Source organism: Rhynchophorus ferrugineus, unplaced genomic scaffold (assembly GCF_030347505.1).
Source record: "Rhynchophorus ferrugineus isolate W39M unplaced genomic scaffold, kcgeb_rfMv2 rfM2, whole genome shotgun sequence".
Lineage (NCBI taxonomy): Eukaryota > Metazoa > Arthropoda > Insecta > Coleoptera > Curculionidae > Rhynchophorus > Rhynchophorus ferrugineus.
Genome location: NW_027472581.1, coordinates 82,328,801 through 82,349,401, shown reverse-complemented (window position 1 = coordinate 82,349,401; position 20,601 = coordinate 82,328,801). Strand labels below are relative to the sequence as shown.

Sequence of the window (20,601 nt, the reverse complement as noted above, 5' to 3'; positions counted from 1 at the left end):
TTGCTTTAATAATTTGAGCTAGGTTTTCGTCCAGCAAGTGTTACAAGTTTTGTCTTCGAACTTTTTTGGTCCTCTAGACCGTCACTACATATGGATCGTTGAATAGCATCGTCATTAATTTTCAAAAGTCTTTCATCGGTTGCAGCAGCAGATTTATTCACCAAATTACTCAATACGTCTAAATGGAAAACTGTTATTTCATTTAGAGAAATGCCGGAACTATATAAGTTAAGGGTTTAAGGGTTGGTTTAATGTTTCATTTTGTGAAAATAAATCTCTATTTTTGTTCAATTTTTAAACTTTCTCAGAAATATACTCTGTAGTTATTTCGCTCAAGCTTCCTGCAAAATTTGACTTCCAAGACACTATATATAGAGGAATTAATATTTTATATGTTAAACAAGCTCTCGGATAGACTGTTGAAAATCAAATAGTGAGACGTATATTAAAAAGGAAAACGGATAAAAGTCAGCGCTCTTGACCAGTATACAGCATTCGTAGATGACACAGTGGAAGACTTATGAATGAAAGGGTGTTATTTAATATATATCACCTTAAAAAACTGAAATAAGGTTATTAAATGACAGCAACGTAGAAGTAATACAACTACTGGACAACACGCAGAAAACCAGAAGATGGAAGCGATCCAAACCATCTTAACTTGTATTGTGATTAAGAGGAAAATAATAATAATAAATTTTATAAATTAAGAATGTATTAAGCATATATACTATTAGATATAATTAAAAAAGAGTTGATACAATTCGCCAAAAATTGCTTTTGGATCGAAATATCTACTATTTATTTTTGTCTTGTCAAATTAAGCCTTCAATTTAGAAGAAGAGAAGTTTTTTTTTATTTCTTAGATCATTTTTTTAATGAATACGTGATGAACTCAAGTCATTCTGAGGAAACCTATGATTTTGTAAGCAGAGTGGGCCCAAATAAAGTGCACTTTTACTTATTAGAATGACAAAATCGTACATTAACTTAGTTTTTGGGTCCAATACTTCAAGAACTAAAAGAATACCGCGATTTTAACAAATCGAGATTGATTGTCACACGTCCAGTTCATGCGTGTTCGAACAGAATATAGTTTTCAAAATATTTATTACTGTTCATTAAACACACATTAGAGGTATTACGTCTGTTTACAATACAACCTTTATTGAATATTAGTTAGTAGGTATATTTTCTTACACTTCTAATACAAATTTGTTTAATTTTTTTAGGTTCGAGTGTTGAGTGGAATAACAAAATTAATCTTTCAGTACTGTACACTGTTTTATTTTTCCTTTTTGTAAAGAGAAAAACTTTTACAGTGATTCTGTTCGATGGTTATACTTACTTTCTTGGCTTGTTTTGGTACTTGTAATCCTGGTTTAACACGTAGGCTTGCTCTTTGGGGTCGCGCGTTTGCTCTTTGTAGATTTTGGTCTCTGGACCGGTTCTTAGTGGTAGAAGTTGCCCGACTTTCCCTTCCAGGTATCGTCCTTGTCGCGGATCCGCTTCTTCTTCTTCGGACTCATAGTCCTCGTCTTCTACATCGTCTTCCTCGTCCTCCTCTTCATCTACATCGTTGTTGACGTATCGCTGTTGATGCTGCGGCCTTTGGTATAGAGCTTCACGGGGCGGTGTGTCTAGTTTGGGTGGAGGGCGTTGCAAGGGTTCAGCCACAGGCTGTCCGGAGTCTTGCGAGGATTTCTCAGAAGCAGTCCTGGGCGCGTCCGATGATTGTTTTTGCTGTCTTTCTTGACCAGACCCTTGGCGATTGGCATTTTTACGTGGAATGACGAGCACTTTTTCAATACGAGGTTTGTCGTTGTTGTAGTAAATCCGTTCAATAAGAGCAGGCATCGGGGCTTGTTGTAGAGGCAAAGGTCTTGGTGGAGAGGCCAGAGGCATAGGAGCATTTAAATTAGCAGCTGGTGTTGCGGCTGTTGGGGTAGGGGCAGCCTGGGGCTGAGCCGGTGCAGCTGGTTCTGCTTGACGTTGAGCAGGAGCTGCTGGACCCGCTTGTGGCTGTGCTGGCGCAGCTGGAGCTGCCTGAGGTTGAGCCGGAGCTGCTTGAGGCTGTGCTGGAGTAGCCGGAGCTGCCAGAGGCTGGGGCGAAGCAACCGGAGCTGCCAAAGGTTGAGCTGGGACAGCTGGAGCGGTCTGAGGTTGGGCGGGGGCAACTGGAACTGCTTGAGGTTGAGCAGGAGCAGCTGGTGCTGCCTGCGGTAGGGCTGGAGCGGCCGGAAGTGGTGCCGGAGCTACCGGAAGTGGAGCCGGTACCAGTACAGCCCTAGGAGCCGGTGCCGGGGCAACAGCGGCTGGCTGCTGTTGAGCTGTTCAACAAAAATATCGTCTAGTAAGTCACCAGTCACGTTATCGTGGCGATTCTTAGCGTTTCGCGTATGGTACTGTAAGTATGCAAGTAAGTCAAGTCGAAGGGACCGAGCAAAGGAAAGAAAAATAAAAGAAAACCCGTCTTTGTTGTTTCAGGCACGGTTTAATAACATACAAAACTTACATTCTTACAGCATATACAATTTATTCAGCATAAACTAGTATCTACAACGACTCCAACAGTGATAAGCACGATCTCATCCTACGAAAGAGAGAAAAGAAACAGTTCCAATTAATAATCGTGATCTAGTCGATGTTCTTACAAGCTGGAGGGGGGAGTTTATCAGAGCGGAATCAAAATCTAACGTTGATTGAGCAAGGAGAGAAAGGAGAGTGGATTGTAATTGAGAGGGAAAAAATCAACAGGATTGAAATTGTGGATGAATTTATTCAGCTTTTGGTTACAGAGGGAACTGTGCAATTGTTGGACTGAATAATAAAAAAGCTCGAGTTTTTAGTTCTTTTTTGTCAATAATTGACTTTCGTTGCTTTTTATATTCTTCAGTCGATTAATATACATCTAAATAAATATAAATACTTGTGCTGGTTTCTTTCAATATAATACTACATTATGTACACTTATTTTTCTAACAACATTGTACATTATTCTAAACGTGCATAGCGGAAATCGATCACTATAGCTATCTAATTAAAACAATACATGTTTTAATAATATCTTCTTATATTTAGTTAAATATGTGTTCTGATAACTGGAATGGTTCTATTACTAGAAGCTTTCTTGGTTTGGTTGTATAATAACTAAACTGTTAAATCGTTTCTTAGTATTAGCTATATTGTTTATGCAATATGTCAGGTCTGAGACTTGAACATAAAACTATTTTTATCGAGCAAATTTACTAAAACGTTTTGGTGAACACTGCCAATGACAGTGCTAATTAATAAATACACTAGTACTTGTGTTAATAATGTCCACTTATACTTTTTCACATACAAAGTAATGTAATTTCATGACAAAAGTAATTCAACATGAAGGATAGATATTTTTGCGGGAGAATTACTGATTAAATATAGGTCAACGTCTAAGGATAAAAGAAATTATTGGTATGGAGTGAATTGTGTAATTTTGTTTTAAATATAGTACAAATGATTTTGAAATCGAACACTGATAGGTGGTAGTCCTATATGGAAAAGTAACAGAAGTTCTAATAGAATATTGTCTTTTTTCTGTTAATAACACATTAATTTAAAAGTAGTACTCTAAAAGCCTTTCACTAATTAGTGAATAATCTAAGTTATAGTGTCAGCTAAAGAGTATAGCTTTTACATTTTTCTATCAATATTTGAATTATATTATAAGGAAGTTAAATAATTAGAATTGTCACAAAATTACTAAATACGTCATCCCCCAAAATATGAAATATTAAATTGACTTAAACCAATACTTTATGTAGACATGTGATTTAAGTTACATTTGAAAATTATTATTTTAATATTGATTACAATTTACAGTTTTTACTGGTTGGAATTGGGATTTTGTAAGGAAACCCAAAGAATGAGTTGAGGGCGTTCGTTAACTTCTGTATGAGTTTAACTTAGGAGCGGTTAGAAGTAGTTTCTTAAATACAAATTGGTATACTCTTTACAGTTTTCAAGGTTTGAGCCATTTGACTGTACTATATAGTGGCCCTTGGAGTTTGAGGCACATATTTTTGAATGTATAATAAGAAGGCAGCATCGTCCGCATAGAACATACATTTTCCATGGAGAACACCAGACTAGATGAATTCGACAGTCCTAGTCGAAAAAGAATCACCAACCTTGACTTGGAATAATCAGTTTTCCAAATATGAATGTATCAGGTTTACAAGATCACTGGGAATACCAAACTTTAATGTCTTGAATGTTAGGCCATGATGCCACACTTTGCTGAAGGCACTAGTGATTATACTTGATAATTATCTGGTTTACTGTAGATGCTGCAGGAGTTGTGGTTAATTTCAAGTTGTGCTTTGTTAATGGTTTAATAAATCTCTTAATTTGATTGATTTTTTAAACATGTTGTAATTATTGACAATAAATGTTGAATATATAATAATTTGATGATATTTAGTTCACAGTATAAATGTGAATTAAGATCGGATATCAAATAATAAAATTATAAATTATTATTTGAAGTTGGTTATACTGATTATGTTATTTTTGGTCGTTTTTGCATATTTTAAAGTCTACAATTTTGAAACTGAAACTCTTTTGTAACTAGAAAGAAAATAGAGATTTTAGATTTTATTAATTTGCTGAAATGTAGCGTTTAGCTTTTTTAGAACGTTAACTGAGATTTTAACGTCGAAGCACCTTAGACAATAGATATATAATAAAGCTCGACCGTCTGGTTGCAAACTATATAAATTAATTTTTCTTTAGACTACTTTTTTTAATGTAACTGATATTAATACCCTATACTTTTTAATTGGCTTCCTTCATATGTTGTAACGGCCTTTACGTGTTACTTTCATTACTTGTATGTCTTTATTACACCAATTATTGTAAAATATTTTATTATTTAAATATTTAAGTGTTTTAAGGTCGTTGATATTGTAGTTTAAATTTAAATATTGATGCCAAATAATGATTTGAAAAGCATTATGGAGATCAACTTTTATTGAAAAGCGTGCATGTAGTACAGATTGATGATGCTCATCGTTTTGGTCCAAAATGTCCAAAATCGCCAGTTACGGAAATATAACAAAGCTCGAATTGTATATTAGAGTTACGTAAGGTAAATTCCACCTTAAATATATCAAAATGATTTGTTAGTTTAGCAAAAAAACATAGTGATATTTTTCAGACACTACAAATAAACTATTTAAATACAGTTTCTTATATTCTCATAAGAAGATTTATTAGCCATATATTTTCTAAATTTACCCTCAGATAGACTGAACGGTTGCAAATTATAACAATAAGACTCTTGTTTTTACTCGCAGTTTCACCAGCTTTATAATTTGTCTAATCAGAATACCAGTATGTTATTATATATTATATTATAGTATATTATTCTTTAAGCCATTTAAAATTAATTTTCTAATGATATTAATAATAATAATGTATTTTTCTATTCACATATAATGTTTATCTATTAATGATAACTTATGTTATATGAAAAATTGACTAGTTAACTAAGAAATAATTTATGTATCGATAATATGTTTTAGCTGACAAATATATACAGTGACGGTCATATATGGAGGAACATTTTGAATTTCTACAATACTATATTATTTAAGATAAGCTTTCTATATATCTTCTTCTTTATATGAACTTAAGCATTTAAATCAAATTATTACAGAAATATCCAATTTGGGGGTAAGACAAGTTGACATTGCCAAGTTATTGAATTTAAATGAAGCTGTTGTTTGCAAACAAGTACAGTTGGTTGTATGTTGAGGATCTTGATCTATAGTATCAATTCTAGAATATCTCGGAAAATAACTTCCTTTACTGAGAAATCTAATTGAGTTGAAAATATATGGTATTAAACATTAAAAATGATTCATGTAGCGCATGGTTATGGTTTTGGATTGAAATTCTGTAACATTTAGTAAGAAAACGAATTAATTGAATTAATGCCCTATGGATGTAGACAGTACTAAGAATGAAAGTATTAAATAATAATAGTTTTTAATCAGACTATTCTTGAGAAATATTTGCTATTTATCTTAAATGAATTATTGCTTATATTTACTTTAGACATGTTAGACACCAAATAGAGCAGATAAAACTCAAAATAAAGGATTTACACTAGTTACTTGGGAGATACTCCCAATTTAACTTGAGATTAAAAAAACTGGTTTATCAGTAAATTATATAGCCAATTTGGACTTATAAATATGGGGTTGCACTAGTAATCTAACATTGTCAAAACAGATTATACAATATATATATTATACAATGATATTTATTATGATTATTAATGCTTATTTATGCGCAACTAATGAAGAACTTGTTAATAAAATTGTTTTTATGCTGATATTGGGGAACCTTTTCGATACCTCCGTAATATAAACTGTCTGGATGCCTTATAGGTTGTTGACACGCAGTTGACTATTTCATATTACATGGGTAAATACAAAGCTAAATATCTCGGAATGAATCTTGATGCAAAGCTTCGCTGGAAGGAACATATAATGAAGGAAAGAAAAGAAGTGGAATTGAAATATAGGAAAATGTACCAGCTAATTGAAAGACAATCACAATTATCAGTACATAATAAATTGCTATTATATAAGCAAATACTGAAACCTATATGGACAGACGGAGTTTAATTATGGGGATGTTCTGCAAATAATAACATAGATAAAATACAAATTTTTCAGAACAAAGTCGTGAGAGGTATTGTGGGTGCACCCAAATACTATAGGACTGATTTTCTACAGATAACCACAGTCAGTCAAGAAATCAAGAGAATTGCAAGGGGGCATGAGGAAAGACTCCATTCTCATGAGAATATTGAAGTATTGCAGCTTTTGGATACCACCAGAACAGGACATAGACTCAAAAGAATCAAACCATCTGATCTTGTGTAGTGAGGTGCATATAATAAAAAATATAGCAGTGACATGTACAAATATTATTTCACCAGAGACTGAAATAGCGCCGATGGGTTGTCCTAGTTATATACCTAGATTTAAGTTATCATAAAGACAAATTATAGGTTAGTCGGAAACGACTAGTAACAATGTAATAATCAAATAATAAAAAAATAAATATCTTTAGGCATTCAGGTAGAAGAAAGGGCCCCAAACAGAATTATATGATGACTTCAATATCAAGTGGATTAACAATAAAATTAAAGTTACTAAATCACAGTAACGTAGAAGCAATAAAGTTAGTATATTGAACAACGACCAGGAAATCAGATGATTGAAGTCAACCAAACCATACGACCCTGTGTAGTTTATGGTATAAGTATTACTTTTAATTTTAGCTTAACTAGTTTAAGTTTATCTAATGTAAGACGTAATAAGACACTCTATACTTCTTTAAGTTTCTTCATTTATGACCGTTGCTGTACGTCATGAATATTGTTAAGTGTACATTTGTATCTTGTAATGGCACTACTCTTCTACTCTACTAACACTACTTATATTTACAACAAGAAAATAATTAATCTATCATTAAGGTGGATAATAAACAACGTCTATATAAAAGCGTATATCAAATAAATCTACGATAATCGTACCTAAGTTCTGTTGGCTCCGTGAGAAATCGAACCCTACTGAATAAGAACGTCGCTCTCCTGCCATTCCCGGACCGGCTGCGGCTTGTGGAGCCACTGGAGCCGGTGCCGCTGGAGCTGGGGCTGGGGCTGGTGCTGGTGCTGGGGCTGCGAGAGCTGGTGCTGCTCCGGCTCCGGCTTCATCGAGTAACCGTGAATGAGTGATAATGCAGGTGTTATGTTGATGTCACTTACTCAATTGCTGTCTGAGATTTTGCCAGTTGAGTCCTACGCTGTAGGCACGTCTAATACCTTGTAAACCTGGGGTAGCGGGCGCTGTAGGTGCGGCAGGTGCTGCTGGTACCGGAGCGGCTGGTGCGGGTGCTGCTGGAGCTGCCGCCGGGGCACCTACACAAATAGACGAATTGAACGAGTTAATTGTATATTGTCTAATGTTCATGGTGATGTTATTTGTAAAACCAGAGTAGAGTAAAGTAATAATAGTCTAAGATATTGAGTTTAGGAGAAGATACATCAATGTCACATATTTATCTTCAAAATAGTGATAAAATTTTCGATCCAAGTTCAATAAATAATACAGGGGATGGACAAAATAATTTGAACGCCTGGCATATACGATATTTATTTATTAATAAAGTCTTGAGCCATCACTTTCTTTTAAAATAGCTGGAATTATGCACGAAATAATGACTGTTATGCCATTCTTTTACTTTAAAACTCCCCATAATGGTTCAATTATATTGAGGTCTAGCGATTGTGCTGGCTAAGCAAGAGGTTTTATTAAATTCTGTTGCTCTTCCATTCCAGTCTTAACCTTTTTTGGATATGTATATGGATGCTTATATTATGGCAGTATTTAGCAACAATTTGCTAGTTATAATAAGAAGTTCATCCTTGAGGATGTCGAGATATTCATTCGCAGTTATGCGGTCGGTGATGTGAATGAGAGGACCAGTTGAATATTACGATATTACTGCCCGGACATAAGCTTTCTTCGTTTGTAGGAAACAATGTAAAGGACGATTCATCGCCCTATCCGACATTTTTCCAATCGTCAACTGTCTAGGTTTTAGGATCGTTGAACTACTTCTTTCTCACCTTAGCATGGACTTTCTTTATACAAAATTTTGTAATCACAGCATGAATATTAGCTATGTGGAGCTTCCGTTGTAATCTTTTTGTCGGAATAGCATTATTTAAATGAGTGTTGAGTTCTGCTGTCACTGTTCACGCGATATTTTATTGCCTAGCCACAAACCTTCTTAATATTGGTCGGTCTCTGTCAGTTGACTTTGAGCTTCGACTACTATTCCTCTTACTCGACCATGTTTTACCATGTTGTATATACTGTCACTACCGTGAATACTGTCGCTAGTGAAATATTAGGCAACATCGTATAATATACTAAGACATAACCTAGGACTTGGAATGTAAACTGAGTAATACATACGCGTCGCATTATATACACAGAGCAGTCTTGCCAACAGGCAACAAGATGTACTATATCGCATGGTGTTCATATTATTTTGTTTATCGCCTGCAGATAGTAACAGTTTGGTTTGGTTTGGTTACTTAAAAGAAGAATTAACGAAATTAACTGTAAAAATTATTTTCTAGCTCAGAATTCATTAAATATTATAATAAATATGTTCAAAACGACAGAAGAAAGAGATATTTGACGAATTGTTCAAGACTATATTATTAAGATCGAGCCTAAAAGGTTATTACACTTACTTATAATTAAACTTTTCTTTTGATATTTCTATCGTTAAACAATTATTTGAAGATAAGGTACATAGATTAGCTCCAAAAGTGACACGAAGATTAATGATTGATGAAAATATTGAAATAGGCTTTAGAAGAGTTTCGTATGCAACTACAACAATATATTTGGGTATGACACTGAACAGAACTTTCTATAAGACTCAAGAAAATAGTGGTTACTTGGATGACTATTTCAGCCCAAGAAATTGTTAATTATTTTAAAATGAGAGATGTTTATAAATGTTTCGTCATATTACATTTTTTATATTATAGAGAACCAAAAATACTTTAATACCGAAACATTTGAATTTGGATCTCAACAGAAATATTTGGTTCTACGATATTAGGTTAACTTGAGAATTGAAGATAAATTATTTATATTATATTCTTCAAACATACGTATAATTTTCAAAAACTGGCAACGTCGCAAACTCAAATCCATATGCGCACGCGGGGATTCTCTAGAACTAGACTCTTTTTTGGAAATGCTGTAGTGAAGTAAGCGACGTGCGAAAAAATTATTAGATTTTGAAGATATATGGAGTATATCACTGGGAATATATCCATCAAAAGCTATTTGGGTTATCTTAATTTAGGAAATGCAAATGTATTAAGGAGAATGCAGTGATTGAATGTAGTTTTATCATGAAAGATGTATACAGGTAGTAACAGAATAAACTAAGGAGAAATATAGTAATATCATAATGACCTTATAAGGAAACCTGGCATCGAAGGAAACAAGAATTAAGCGTAAAATATAAATATGCTCTCTAATGAAAGTAAAATACTTTACTCAGATATACAATTGTTAATTAGGTGGTTATTTACATATACTCACCTCCTAATAGTTGTCGTTGGTTGCTTAGATTAATTCCAAAATTGAAGCTACGTCTTACGCCATCTGTCAAGGTTGATGGTGGTGTAACGGGAGCGGCAGGGGCGGCTGGCGGTGCTGGAGCAGCCGGTGGAGCTGGAGGTGGCAACTGCCTACCGCCAAAGATGCTGAGAATGCCAGCCACTGGACCGGCAGGAGCCGCAGGCGCGGCAAAGGGAGCGACTGCGACTGGGGCGGCAGGAATGGCGGCGACCGGAGCTGCTGGTGCTGGCGATTGCCTTATAAATGGAAGTTGAGAAGGCCTCCTTTGTACATCATAGCTGGGATATGTGTAAAACGTTTTTACATTGTTCGTATGTATCTTTATATTCTCTTTGCCATTTTTCTACTAGAATCACTTTTAAACTACATACTACGCAACAAAATATAAAGCTACATATTGTGAAAAGGTGTTGATAGAATTTAAACATTATTGTAACTTATGAAACTAGAAGAACTAGGAAATGTTAACATTACTAGCAGTACTACTTTAAAGAAGTGCATTTTATTATCAATAAAATAGGCAATAGAGCTTAGTTTGTTGTCTATGAGAATTTGAACAGAAATACTTGTCGCAGAAATAGCTACACTCTACAAAAGATACCATAACATATTAACATTAATTGTTACGAAAGTTAAAAAGTATGCTCAGTTATATTCTTAGATGTAGCACAAGCCTTCGATAAGGTTTGGCATGAAGGCCTTGTTCATCAGCTACAGAAAATACTACCAAAACAACACACCGAACTATTAAAATCATTACAACCAGAATGTTTAGAGTCAAACAAGAAGAAGCCTACTCTACAATAAAAGAATCTAAAGCAGGTGTACCACAAGGACGTGTACTGGGACCAACGTTTTATCTACTTTACATTTGTGATATACCACAAATGGTGGTATATCACAAATGGAAAATATCACGATGGCTACATTTGCTGATGATACTGCAATTATAGCTGTCGGAGAAAATAGTGAAGAAGCCTCACGAAAATTACAACAGGCAAGTGACAATATAAATAATTGGACACAAACTTGGAAAATAAGAATTAATGAAAGTAAATCTGTACATGTGCAGTTCACCTATAAACAGACCGTACGAGCACCAATAACATTAAATAACACAATCATTCCATATAGCAACAACGCTAAATATCTCGGAATGAATCTCGATGCAAAACTTCGCTGGAAGGGACATACAAAGAAGACAAGAAAAGAACTGGAATTGAAATATAGGAAAATGTACTGGCTAATTGGAAGAAAATCACAATTATCAGTACATAATAAATTGCTATTATATGAGCAAATATTGAAACCTATATGGACATACGGAATTCAATTATGGGGATCTTCTGCAAAGAGTAACATAAACAAAATACAAATTTTTCAGAACAAAGTCAGATTACCTACATCGAAACCTTCAGATACCCACAGTCAGTCAAGAAATCAAGAGAATTGCAAGTGGGCCTGAGGAAAGACTCCATTCTCACACGAATATTGAAATATTACAACTATTGGATACCACCAGAACAGGACACAGACTCAAAAGAATCAAACCATCTGATCTTGTGTAGTGTTGTGTAGTGAGATGCATATATTAAAAAATTCAGCAGTGACATGTATAAACATTATTTCATCAGAGACTGAGTTAGTGCCGACGGGTCCTACTAGTTATATACCTACATTTAAGTTATCATAAAGACAAATTGTAGGTTAGCCGGAAACGACTAGTAACAATATATTAATTATATAAAAAAAATATTTACAGGGTATTTCGTTAAGTGCACTCGATTTCTAAGGAGATTCATTTTTAGAATCTTGTTGCAACCATATTTCTTTGAGATTCATGTCTTCTATTTTAGATTTATTATCAAAATTTAAAAGTTGTAGATTTATCAACAATCTCTATGAACCACTATATTATTCTACCCGTCTGGCCGCATACATACATCATGCTCTTGAACAACGTAAAAAGCTTGGAGCAGTCCTTCTGGGCCTAACCAAAGCTCTCGACAAGGTCTGGCAAGACAGCAAAGCGCGTGCGGTGAGGGCTCCCAGAACATCTAACCGTTCTCATCAAGTCCTACTTATTGGACAGATCGTTCCAGGTCAAGATCAGGAAAACATTTTTGAGTCGAAAAAAAATCAATGCTGGCGGACCCCAAGGTTCCCCGCTGGTCCCAGCCTTATTTAACCTTTTTATTTCAGATCTGCCGAGAGAAGAGTACATTGACGTCGCGTTTTACGTTGACGATACTGCTTTCTTCACGACCTCCAGGTTCGAGGTTACAATTCAAGAAAGTTTACAGAAGCAGCTCGATCATGCCGTCAAGTGGTTCAAATTCTGGGCTTACAAAAACATCGTTCTTTTGGGCACGGTGGGAAAGAATGAAGAAAATAATGGAAAATATCTTATTTAATATATGTTTTACCAATTTTTCACAATAAATGCATTTTAACCCAGATATGCCTACTGTTCCACCGTATTCCATAATGAGAAATAAGGACCATAGAGTATATATAAAGGTTTTACTTAAATAGGCAAAACCGAGGAAAAGTTCCCGGCCTGACACATAGATGGCGTTACTAGAATTAAATCCATATGTTTTAGTTAGCCCTAACCTTCAAAAGATGTGTGTATAAATTTGACAGCTGTCGGATCATTTGTGAATTATAGCATTTTGAATGAAGCAACTTTTGTTATTGTGAAAAAATGGATAAAAAGGAATTTCGCGTGTCGATAAAATATTGCTTTTTGAGGGGAAAAATACAGTTGAAGCAAAAACTTGGCTTGATGACGAGTTCCCAAATACTGCCCAAGAAGTATCAACCATCAAGGATTGGTATGCTAAGTTTAGACGTGGTGAAATGAGCACCGAAGACGGTGAAATTAGTGGACGCCCAAAAGAGGTTGTTACCGACGAAAACATTAAAAAAATCCACAAAATGATTTTGAATGACCGTAAATTAAAATTGAGTGAAATTGCAGACGCGTTAAAGATATCAACTGAACGTGTACACCATATCATTCACGAACATTTGTGCCTGAGAAAGCTCTGTGCAAAGTGGGTGCCGCGCGAGTTTCCTTTTGACCAAAAACAACGACGAGTTGATGATTCGGAGCAGCGTTTGAAGATGATCAAGCGTAATCAACCCGAATTCTTGTGTCGATTTGTGATAATGGATGAAACATGGCTACATCATTTCACTCCGAAGTCCAATCGACAGTCATCCGAGTTGACTGCACACGATGAACCCGCCCCAAAGCGTGGGAAAACGCAACACTAGGCTGGAAAGGTTACGGCGTCTGTATTTTGGGGGCGCATGGCAACTATTTCCTGTTCTCAGATCTCAAAAAATACTCGCTGGGAAGATATTTTCGTCGAATGAAGAGGTGATCGCTGAAACTGAGGCCTATTTTGAAGAAAAGGATAAATCGTACTACAAAAATGCTATCGAAAAGTTGGAGGGTCGCTATAATCAGTGTATCACTCTTGAAGGGAATTATGTTGAATAAAAAAAACCAAATTTGCCAAAAAATGTGATTTACTATGGTAGGCCGGGGACTTTTCAATTGACCTGTTATTATGATCAATATCCACCGTTGTGACAATAATTCTCTAGATAAAAATGGCCGCTGTGCTAAAATTAAATCTTTATTCGATAAGATGAATATAAATTATTTAGGAAATGCTCCTCATATACCATATCACCATAGCATTGATGAAGCCATGGTCTCTTATTTTGGCAGACATCGGGGTAAACAATTTATAAAAGGGAAACCTGTTCGCTGTGTGTACAAACTCTGCCTGGGTACCACATATTATGGATATATAGTCTGGTTTGAGCCATATCAGGCGGCAAAATCTACCATACTACAAAATATTTTTTATAGATATTATGACGCATTTTGTTATATTTTTATAATATAATTTTTTTATAGAATTAAATATTGTTTCATATCTGTTTTTTAAAATTTATTTAGTATGGTGAAATGCCTACTCTCTCCTGTTATTGTCCTATAAGCCTCTTACTTGTGATAATTAAAATTTTTGAGAAAGATATAGATTAAGAGACTCAAAAATAATCGCAGAAGAGAGAAATATTATTCCAGACCATTAATTTGACTTCCGTCATAAACACGGAACAACAGAACAAATACACAGTCAAAATTGGTCAACCAAATTAACAAAAACCTAAAGGGCAAAAAATATTGCTCCGCTGCATTTCTCGATATATCTCAAGCCTTCGACAAGTTGTGACACATCGGACTGCATGTTAAATTGAAAAGGCTTCTACCCCATACGCACTTTCAACTACTCAAATAATACCACACAGACAGACGATTTATTGTGAAACTGGGTGACGAATACACTGACCTCGGTCCAATATATTCAGGTGTTCCGCAAGGCAGTGTTCTTGGTCCACTGTTTTATCTATTGTATACGGCTGAAAACTTCGACTTCATCTTAACAAAGTTGAATTGTAGTTGAAAACATGGCTTATCAGAGCAAATCAGACAAAATCTACCCATGTGACATTCACTCTTTGTAGAAGAACTTGTCCCTCAGTAAAAATAAATAATTATATACTCCCACAAGAAGACAACATTAAATATCTGTGAATGAATTTTGATCGACGACGACCAACATGGAAAAAACATATAGTGACAAAACGCAAGCAGCTTGGGCTTAAACTAAATCAAATGTATTGGCTGATATATAAATATAAATCTCAATTATCCTTAGATAACAAGGTTTTGCTGTATAAGTCAATACTTAGACCCATTTGGACCTATGGTATTGAACTGTGGGATACTACTAGAAAATCTAACATAGATATCCTCCAGAGGTTCTACATTAAAGTGTTACCAGTCATCGTCGATGCCCCATATTACATCTCCAACAAACTAATTTAGCGTGATATCTCCTTAGAATCCATAATGAGTATCAGTCGAAGTGTTAGTGCAAAGTACTCTGAAAGACTGTTAGTGCATCCCAATGTAGTTGCCAAAGACTTAATGTGCGCGATGACAGTGAAGTGCGTAGGATCAAACGTAAACTACCATACCAATTCATTCACATGATTGATAACCCATGGTGTGAGATATAATAATCTCTAGAATAAGTTAGATTAGTGTCTAGAAGAACTTAAGATAGAGTTTAGAATAGTATTTAGAAATTTGTACAGCAAATCACTTACTGAAGCGATCTTTTATATGTCAGGATAGTTATATTGTATAACGTGTTCTAAGAAGTTAATAAAAAATGCCTACTGTACGTTTAAAAGAATACGCATCTTTTGCTAGAAAAATCTATTTTTTTAGTACTTATTATAATGCAAATACTATGTGATTTGCTCTAGTATTTCAAAAATTTAAAAAACTTCATAAAAATAGTGTGAGGCATATCTGGGTTAATGTGAAAAAATTATCAGAATAGATCCAAGCGCGTAATTTTAACTCGAGAATCCCAACGTAGGTGTCAGTATTGAGCAAATTTGGTAATATTGTTATTCATACCACAGATATTCTGCTCATGGATGGATGTCTAACACCTTTTTATGATCTTATAGCCAGCGGCGGTTTCTCAATAAGTGCACATGTGCACGTGCACTCCGTCCAAAATGCGTCCTCTTGAAAAGAAAAGTAATTAATTTATGTCCTGTCATTATTTTAATAATTCTTTTTGTTTAAAAAACGATTCAGCTTTTAAACGATTCAGTTTTTTCAGATCTAAACGTTCGCTTTTCCCTGCGCTCGTTGTGGGAATCTTCGTCACTGCACATGGGAATATTAAATCTGATTGGTCAATCCTCCGCCGCTCGCATCCCGTGTTCATCTCGGCAGTAAAAGGCTTACGCTAGCCCCTGTCACGTGAAATCTGTGCACCTGTAGCTCGGCAATGTAATAATCTGTGTCAAAACGGGGATTTTGATAAAATGACGGACAATTTTCTTTTTTAACGTTGTGCACCTCCAAAATATTGAACCACACGCCGCTACTTCTTAAAGCTTCTATTCTTATGGGAAATATGCAACTCTGGTACCTAAAAATTCGTAAATCGAGTTGTTTTTTTCGTTTTTCAGCCATTTCTGACTCATTATTCATCGGATCGGGCGAAATAACAATGGAACAGATGGCGTCAAGCAAAAACCAAGCGACAAAAACGATTCCATCGCAATATTCCCAAAATTTACGGCTCTACTTAAAATAATAATTTCACCAGCGCCATTCGAAAAATCGATTTAAAGTTTGTTAATAATATCCGATGACACAACTGGATTGGGTAACGATGAATATTATATCGACGGGCGTTGTCCACGCTTTAAAAGGGTTATGATAACTTTAGATCGGTGCAATGCTGCGGTCTGTTGCAATATCCTACTGACTGAAATCCAATTAGAAATACTACGGAAACAATGATCAAGATCCCGGCTTGTTGATTCTTTGTGCAATCGTGCCGTGCATGACAATTGACCTGTTATAGTTTTGATATTGCCGAAATTGTGTAAAACTGACAACAGTTATGGATAGGAATATGGTAAAATTGTAAAGAAATGAGTAGATTATAAAAGGCATGGTCATAAAACAACTTCTAATTCATTCATCCTCAAGACAATAGTTCAAGGAGTTTTTAGATTATTATATTGATTAGATATATGCAACATGCAAGCCACATCATATAGAGCATTATTGAGAACAAAACGGTGATTGGTGCAATTTCTTAAGATTTTCTACCCAAAATTAGATATTTTTTATTACAAGGGGTTTACTAAAAGAAGTCATTAATGTACAATAATTTTTCAAATGTATTTTATTCTCAAATTCACACCACTTTTATAGAACACAAACTGGTAGAATATAATTCAGATTTTATGATTTGTTTATACGTTATACGTAATATAAACATTGTTACAAGTTTTCGCTACAACTTGCTAATGAATGAATGAATGAAAATCTTTTCTTCCTTTTTGTTGGTTGTTTTATTATTTTTACTCGTTGTTTTATCTTATCTTCTCTATTTCTTCCGTCAATTTCTTTCTTTCTATCTTCTCTTCTTAAGTAACATTTTAATCAATTCTTCTGTAATTCCGATTTTTTATTTGCGGTTCCTTTAATTTTATTGTTCTTTAATGTTTTTATTCTTTTCAGTTTTGTTTAAAAAAATTGGTCTATAATTTTCAATCACATCTGTTTTGCCTTTTGTTACACCTTATTCTTTATTCTTCTTGCACAATATTCTCTTCCTTTTCATAATACTGTTAAAATTTTTAACACTATCAGAACATTATAAATAAAGCAATTGTTAACTCATCTTTAGTAATTGAGGAATTGAAATTTTCATTGATTATTACCATTAGACCAATAGTAATGTTGTTAGTATTACTCATTAATAAGACTTTTTAAAACTTACGGATTATTTCATTGTCATTATCATAAACAATGGCGTTAAAAGGAATTTGATGGTTATTATGTTCTTCTATTTGATTATGTTTTTATATCTATGATTAAAATAATTTGGTTTAAAATGATATTAGGATATTAAGATCCAGAACCCAACAACACCAACCAAATGGTTACCAGAAGTGTCAACTTTATTGCCTTTTTGTGTTATCACCATTTATTGAAGATACATATTGTTATATATAACTATATAATATAGATAAGTTTTGGCTAATATTAAAACGAACGTAATTATTGTTGTTTCCAATACTGTTTTTGAACATTGATAAAGCAAATCTCAGTTGGTGAAATTTAAAGGTTATAGTAATTGTTATGGGACAAATCACCATCTTGGTTGCGTCGATATACGCGTCAATTGTCAGGGTTGTAGGAAACCTTGCTGAAACAAATTAGAATGTCCAAAATAACTTAAAACAGATTATTTCTTATGACGCTTAAGAAATGAGTTTTTCGCGAAATTCAACTTGATTGAACACCAGTAGACAAAAATAAATGGTTACAGCCCGCGTAGAGTACTAATTAACAGAACTTTTACCTGTTATTGTTAATGTGTTCAATTCACTGCCATTGGCAAAAGGCACAGGTCAATAATGTCTAATTTGTAACCTAATTTGGTAGATTTGAATCCCAAAGTTATGTGGTTTTAATAAGAATTCTTTAGTTACTGCACAGAGCACGTAGCAATAGATCTTCTGTGATGATAGAACTGTTTTATTATATTTTTGTTGCTATACATTAATATTAATTATATTAATGAAACCCACTTTCGTCTAAAAAACAATGAAAACTAAGAACCTAATGCACGGTTTACAAATAGAAATCATTAATTTCATAAAAATATTGGCGTTATAATCTATTCGAGAATGAAAATATTTACTCAACTTGTTAAACCAACAGAACTATTATTAATAATGTGACAATCGAAAAAACAAGATTTTGGATCATCTGTAGAGAAAATACTAGAAAATGCTATTGAAGATGTTTTGTTGCAACTTCATGTCTTGTCTTCTTGATATAAGGTGAGCTATTGGCTAGTTTTTTAAAACACATATTATTGTGACACTGATCATGCTATAGTGGTTGAAATTAATAAATATGTTAGCATAACTATGTCGTGAGAAACAGTTCATTATAATGTTGAACAATGCTGATAAACATTGAAAGGCGTTGATTATTCAATTATTAACAGAACTGATTGATATAAGAATAATTGAATTCTAACAAATTAATGATTTTTTGGAGATTTTGGAATTGCTATTCAGTATAAAAACGGTAATAGTGCTGTGGTAAATACAGAGCACCACAAAAAAAGAAACAGTCTAACTAGTTTCTTGCGGCCGCCAATAGGCTATTTAGACTTAAACTAACTTTGGTTTGGTTGACAAGATGGCGCAACGTACCAAATCAACCGCGAAGCAGTTGATCTTTTCGTATTGAGTTTGGTAATCAGTCGTTTTGTAGGAGTTCATTGGTTAGCATGTAATCACGACTTGATGGCACACATTAAGGTATATAGTACTCTAGGAACAGTACTAAGATTGATACGCGTACATATTTGTGGAACTATTCATTAACGAGAACTACAAACATTCGACAGTATGCCTTGAATACATTTAAATTACATTATTTTATGATAAATAATCACTAGTTAATCTAGTTAATAAGTTAAATAGTGCTCAATAATTTAAAAATAATTGCAAATATATCTTTAACTTCATTATTAAAAAACTAAATGATGATTGTGTTTATAATGGAACCTACAATATATGTTGTCTAGAAGGCTTTTCTACTAGAACTAGACTAAAGGAGGATGATGCTATTTACTAAGGTGTATGGTGACGAATAATGATTGATTAAAGTTCAACTGATAATGTGCTTTGTGTTGTCTAGTCAGATTAGGACTAAGCTTCAACCGCGCTCAGCATTCGGTTTGATAAACCGAGTCTAAGGGTTGAAAGTTATTCCTCATACATTGATATCCTACCCAAATAGATCAGCAACGCCTCCTAGGATAGTCCCGATCGTTCTCTTGTCTCGAGCTTGCAGCGTCAGGTCGGCTTCGTAGATCAGGTCACTAGTATCGGCCCGTTTCAAGTCCTTTAGCGTGCCACCTTGCCGAACATTGTCCTCACCCAACACCAGCACCACCAACACTAAGATTATGAAACTATTTCCTCTCGGAGGCAACATGGTGCATACTCCTCCGGAACTATGATGCGGCTCGTGCAACTTCGCTCGTACAACTGATTCTTATCTAGCTTGAAACCATTATCGATCTTTTGGGAGACAGAGAAAGCCGTCCAGTTTTTTTCGATCGTCGACGGTTTGCGACACATTTTCTCGGTTTAAAACTCTTTTTTTTCCTGTGCCCTCCTTATGAAACCGTCCAGTTGTTACGCAAAAGATAAATACATTCTAGTCGAAATGCACCGCTGGTTCCTCTAGCGAGAAGAATCGGATTTGGCGGCGAATATCCACGCTCGAGTGCCGCCAGTCGAGATCATGTTTGTTTTCGGCCATTTGGGAACGTGTGGTCGATCACCTTCACATATATTTTTGGGCTGATCAACGGCGATGGCCTTCAGCCGACTCGAACGACATTCAAGGCGAATTCGTCCAAAAAAAGATGATATCGGTGTGGAGTAATCGATTAAATGCCGATTACGAAATGTGACAGTTCGGAACAAATCTGATTGGTGTTTACTTGATGAATGGTGTTTAAGGCAGATAATCTTATTGTTTCATCATGACAAATTACAACTCAACACATTATACAAGTTGAATTACATTCAACATTAAACAAATTTTGTTAAAATTGTTTAATGTAAAGGGTCATATCGTAAGTTTGGATATTCTGTGAGTAGTGTAACCTTAAAATATTAGATGCATTTTTATTATTTAATTATACGTGTT

At 34.5% G+C, this 20,601-nt stretch overlaps 1 protein-coding gene across 1 annotated transcript; it reads right to left on the bottom strand.

The window, feature by feature from the left end:
- Nucleotides 1–2,486: 2,486 nt before the first annotated feature.
- LOC143192026 (uncharacterized) lies at nucleotides 2,487–19,927 on the bottom strand. Its single transcript, XM_076397483.1, has 5 exons — nucleotides 19,673–19,927; nucleotides 10,191–10,465; nucleotides 7,819–7,975; nucleotides 7,592–7,765; nucleotides 2,487–2,593 (listed from the first exon to the last, which is right to left on the bottom strand). Exons 1-5 carry the CDS (start codon nucleotides 19,876–19,878, stop codon nucleotides 2,557–2,559), a joined length of 849 nt encoding a protein of 282 aa, XP_076253598.1. The 5' UTR covers nucleotides 19,879–19,927; the 3' UTR covers nucleotides 2,487–2,556.
- Nucleotides 19,928–20,601: the final 674 nt, after the last annotated feature.

What these genes read in the sequence shown, in the direction of transcription:
- LOC143192026 (XM_076397483.1), bottom strand. Translation starts at nt 19,878, where the DNA reads ATGTTGCCTCCGAGAGGAAATAGTTTCATAATCTTAGTGTTGGTGGTG. An exon ending in GGCGTTGCTGATCTATTTGG is followed by an intron (nt 10,466 to 19,672) that starts GTAGGATATCAA and finishes TCCATTTATAAG; the next exon opens with GCAATCGCCAGCACCAGCAG. An exon ending in ACGGAGCCAACAGAACTTAG is followed by an intron (nt 2,594 to 7,591) that starts GTACGATTATCG and finishes TCTCTTTCGTAG; the next exon opens with GATGAGATCGTGCTTATCAC.